At 34.8% G+C, this 5,030-nt stretch overlaps 1 protein-coding gene across 1 annotated transcript; it reads left to right on the top strand.

The window, feature by feature from the left end:
- The first annotated feature begins 1,236 nt into the window (after positions 1-1,236).
- LOC142640269 (uncharacterized) lies at positions 1,237-3,095 on the top strand. Its single transcript, XM_075814341.1, has one exon. It carries the CDS (start codon positions 1,439-1,441, stop codon positions 2,873-2,875), a length of 1,437 nt encoding a protein of 478 aa, XP_075670456.1. The 5' UTR covers positions 1,237-1,438; the 3' UTR covers positions 2,876-3,095.
- The last annotated feature ends 1,935 nt before the right edge of the window (positions 3,096-5,030 follow it).

Consider the following 5,030-nt stretch of genomic DNA (forward strand, 5'->3'; position numbering starts at 1 on the left):
ATACTATTTCAGCTAACTTTTACCTTTATCTAGAGCTCAACGAGTACAGTATTTTTAGTAAAAATTTTTCAGTTTCAATAAAATAAGTAAATTCCAAACAGACCCTAAGTATGACAAAAAGCTCTACCTAGCTTTGTCCTAACCTACCCCGCTTTCATCTTGTGCATATTTTCTTTCCCTTGATAAGTCGATGGGATGGTAATATACATCTATGATCCAACCTCGTCACATTTTGTTGCCATCTCTACTTATGTGCAAGAGGGGTGTATGAGATGAATTAAATAAATAAATAAAATACTTATTTTGATTTTTGAGGATGAACATTTTTTTATTATGTTAATGATAAAAATATAAGAGGTATAATGGTAAAGAAATACAAATCATCTATACTACTTTTAGCTTATAGTGTGTTTGAACGAGTATATTTTCATTGACAAATTTTGTTTTAAAAGTGGTCAATTTTTTTTTTAAAAGAAAGAGTATAAAAAAAATTGTATGTATAAAAAATAAAATAAAAAGAAGGTACAATTTATAATAAAAAATTATACTATGGTTGGAATAAACTGTTTTCTAAAAAAAAAAAAAAACTGTCATTTTAAGACAAACCAACCCCAAATAATAAATAGAAAATTTGAGTTAAAAATTTCTATTTATATCATCTCTATCTTAAAAGGATAAAAAAAAAAAATCTGTGACACAATCTCCAGCTCTTTCCATCTCGGATGATACTCAGAAAATGCGGCGGGAATTGTTCTCATTGAAATTGTCTAAAATTGAATGCAAAGAATCATCAATTCATAGGCAATATAGCTAATTATGATTAATATGAAATGTCCTTTTCCTCCACAATTACTATATGTGTCATTTTATTTTCCATTTTTTGTTTACACAGTGAGATAAGAAAAGCTGGCTTTGATACAGTTGCAGCAATTGGATGATGCATTTTCTAAAAAGAAATTTAGCAATATCCAAGCTTCAAAAGTGGAGTTTTTTGGGGTCAAAATTCTAATTTAACTATAATTATACACAAATGCTCTAAAAGAAGCCATTTTCTAAAAGGTATTTAAGCATAGGCTATGTTTTACTTTACTTCATCCGTTTACCAAAAAAAACTTTACTTCATCCAAATAGGAACGTGCATCACACGTACTCCAATCAGCGTTTAAGCAAAACTTCCTCATGTCATTGTCAAACACCTCCATTTTTTGTTTCTCCCACCTACTCAAACATGAAATGAAACATCTTTCAAGTTTCAACTCCCATTCTCTCCCTCTCCCTCTCCCTCTCTCTCTCTCTCTATACAAACCAAACCAAGAAAACAAAGATGTGTTCTTCAAACAAGGCATTGACAAAGAACATCATCAACAGCAAAAACAAGAGTAAGAGAAATAGACAAAGAGTATAGAAGAGAAGAAGTAGAAAGAGCATTAGATTAGAGATGGACCACATGCTTTGTGATGAGCTCATTGAAGAAATCTTTCAAAGACTTCCACCAATTCCTTCTTCATCTCTTTCAGTCTCTTTGGTCTCCAAGCGCTGGCTCCACCTCTACAGAACTTCCAAAACCTTTCTCTCTCTGCGCCTTAGTTCTCATAATTCAACTATTCCTTCCTTGGCCTCTTTCCTCTCTCACTACCCTTCTCTTCTCTCACTCTCTCTCCTTCTCTCCTCTGACCCCACCATCACTATAACCTCAGCCAGCACTTTCTCAGAACATCTCCTCCTTATAGTCTCTACCTTTTGTTCCAAGCTTCAAACTTTAAGGTTCATGGCTGGTCCAGTCTCTGTATCTTCTCTGAATTCTCTCTCTTTAAACTGTACCCACCTCACCTCTCTATGTATCAATCTCTTTAGGCCTATTTTTTTCATGTGGGTTGTAAAGTTTCCAGTTTTAAAAGAGCTATCAATCTTTGTATCCTCTGGGGATGGTGTTGAACAAGCAACTGAGTTTGAAAGGGAAAATGGGTTGTGGGGGAATGAGGATTTTGATGCAGAATTGGGCTTGGAGAGTCTTTGTTTATCTGGAATCAGAGCAGATGATTGGGGTTTGGGTTGGCTATGGAGGAGCTGCAAAAAGCTGAAGAAATTGCAGCTCAAGAGTTGTGAAGGTGTTGGTGATGGAGGGTCTTTTTTGTCTTTTGTTAGGTGCTTACAGGTTCTTGAAGAAGTGGAGCTCAGGACATGTAGGAGTATAGTTGATGGGGTGCTGTTAAAATTGGCTGAGAATTGTAATTCTTTGAGTTCTCTATTGGTTTATGATGGAGGTAGCAGAGAGGGTTTGCTTAGGTTCATTACCCAATGCAATTGTAACTTGCAAAAACTTGATCTTCGATTACCTTTGGACCTTCATAACGATCACCTCACAGCTGTTGCTCTGAATTTCCGGGGTCTTTCCAGTATTAGGCTTCAAAGTTGTTGCCTTGTCACTGGTGAAGGCCTAAAGGCTCTTGGAATTGCCATGAGTTCTGGGCTTGAAGAATTGGCATTAATAAATTGTGATGTTGTGGAACGAGAACAAGGATTGCTTGCCACATTGGGCCAGAATTTGAGACAATTGAGGAAATTGGACTTGTCTTATAATGAAATGTTACTTGATAAGGAGTTTATTTCGATGCTGGTTTCGTGTAATTGTCTGGTTGATTTAAGGTTGAGAGGGTGTAAAGGGCTTACTAAAGCAGCCCTTGTCTCAATGTTTAAGAGCTGCAAGCGTTTGGAGAATGTTGATATTATGCATTGTTGTGGAATCGAGGCTGAGGCAGTTGAGTTGCTTGTTCTAAATTCTCCACAGTTGAGACAGGTGCAGGTTGAGGAAAGCAAACTTTCAGATGTTGCGAGGACATGGGCATCAAATAAGCTTATTGAGGTTGTTGTTTAATTTGTGAATTGGCTGCTTTAAAGTAGCTGTTTAAGTTAATAAAAGTTCCAAGTGAAACAGGTACATATCACACATTGTCCTGAGTATGTTTGTAATTTTCTGTTGCTTATGTTGCACAATGCAAAAAGCAAGTTGGCTCATTGAATAATTATGTAAATACAAATGTTTCGTATATTAATAATTTATATTGCATAATGTATTAGTTAAATTTTAGATTTTGAAACATGCTATGTTATTTCTTCTTTAGCATGCCAGCACTTTGAAAACTATTTATTCCTTGAATCATCTTTATGTTCATGCTACTCGTGCATCTTTCCTTGGATTGGTTAAGAAAGTTTCTGTTTCCTTTAAAAAATATAAAAAATAAATCATACACAGAGTTTTTGTCTGAGCAGTTAGTTGGTAAATGCTTGAGGTTCAAAACAAAATCTTTTCATTCTATGGATGATTGGCAGACTGAGGCCTACTCTTTTGAATAGTCTAAGGGTGCTGAAACTTTATAAGAAATAGAATTTGGAGATTTATGTACAATTAATAATTTCTCTGGGGTGATTACTATGACATCTGGATGCAGTTTTGTGAAATACACTGTGGAACTATGGATAAGTCTAGCATTTTGATTGAAACATTACATTGTTTGATGGGGTTTGAAATATCTGGTAGGGGAAATAAAGGTGAAAGGGGAAAAAAATATGGATACAGTGGCTTGGAAGTGCCTGCGAAAGGGAAGAAAAGAAGAAGAAAAAAAAGGTGAGAAGAAACAAAAAAATCAAATAATTTACTTCCTGGGGGTTTGGCAGAACATGCTACCTGTTTATGTCTTTGAGTGGAGAAATCTAGATTCATGGTTCTATAGGCTAAGGTATAGATAGGCATGATTAGACTCAAGAATAGTTTTAGTGTATAAGCTAGCAAAAAAATGCCAGTAATCATGGCAATTGAAATGTGCATTTGATATACAATAATGATTTTGGAAGTCCATTAGGTTCTGTATATATTCACAATTTGAAACCATAGGCTTTCTTTTTGGCACCATCCATCAGGATTGGAGAGCATAAAGTTACTTTAAAGTTTATTTCTTTGAAATGAAAATTGGAAATTGTTGATGAGCTATTAGCTGTGGAATTTAAATGTGCAACAATTTGAGATAATTTGAGTCTCATGTATCTTTAAGGAAAAACTTTCACATGCAGGACATATTTCTTCACTTTTATTTTTTTGCCTAATGGGATCTTTTTTCTTTTGGGGGTAGAACGAGGGTGTTTAGCATTGTAATAAATGTGTACTTCACACTCTAGGCAACTTGCTAGATTGCTTGTTTATATGTTAAGATCTCTAAAAGGTAAATTCGTTCCATTAGAACCAGCGTGAGTTTTCTACTTCATACAGGTTAGCAGCCAATCCATTGTGTCAAATTTTAATATCATGGATTCATAACATGAGGTTGCAAGTATCTGGATAAGGTAAATGTTCTATCTATGACCGCTAAAATGAAGAGTATTTCATTTTTGACATGCTGGTGATGAATCATGATGTAGGGAGCTCTCCCTGGAATTTGTTAATCCCTATTTCTGCAGTTGTTGAAAGTTCTGTCTCCTTGAATTTACAACCTTCCTTGGATAATGATAGGCTCTTATGTTTTTAATCCCCTTTTTTGTTTTCTGAATGTTATCATGACTGCCAAAAACCACTTGTTTTTTGGGTTGCCTCAATTTATAACCTTCCTTGGAGATCCCCCCCTTTTTTTTTTCGAGGAATACTCTAAATAGTCAGTTTGTACTTAATTGGATTTAATGATACAGGTCCATGCTTTAGAATGGGCTTGCTACTCTAAAGGCCCTGTCTGAAAATGAAACTATTAACTGAAAGTATGTCCATTATAATAGGTTTCTCGTTCAAATTCCGTGAGGATCTAATTAGATGCAGTCCAATCACCATGTAAAACCAAGTTGAAAGATTGTCATAATCATATGATACATTAAGACACCTATATTGCGTTGTATCTTGGTACTTGCCTCTTTCTTAGTTTGTGAGTTGAGACAACAATTTCCTGGTTTGTTCTAATATGAACTTCTCACAGTTTATATTTCCTTGATGATTTGGGCAAGTAGCTTTTTATAAATGCACTAATTCACAATAACCTTTACATTTGTTA

This window comes from Castanea sativa, chromosome 1 (genome assembly GCF_040712315.1).
Source record: "Castanea sativa cultivar Marrone di Chiusa Pesio chromosome 1, ASM4071231v1".
Lineage (NCBI taxonomy): Eukaryota > Viridiplantae > Streptophyta > Magnoliopsida > Fagales > Fagaceae > Castanea > Castanea sativa.

Bases quoted from the DNA above. Each gene is read 5' to 3' on its own strand.
- LOC142640269 (XM_075814341.1), top strand. From the start codon at position 1,439: ATGGACCACATGCTTTGTGATGAGCTCATTGAAGAAATCTTTCAAAGA.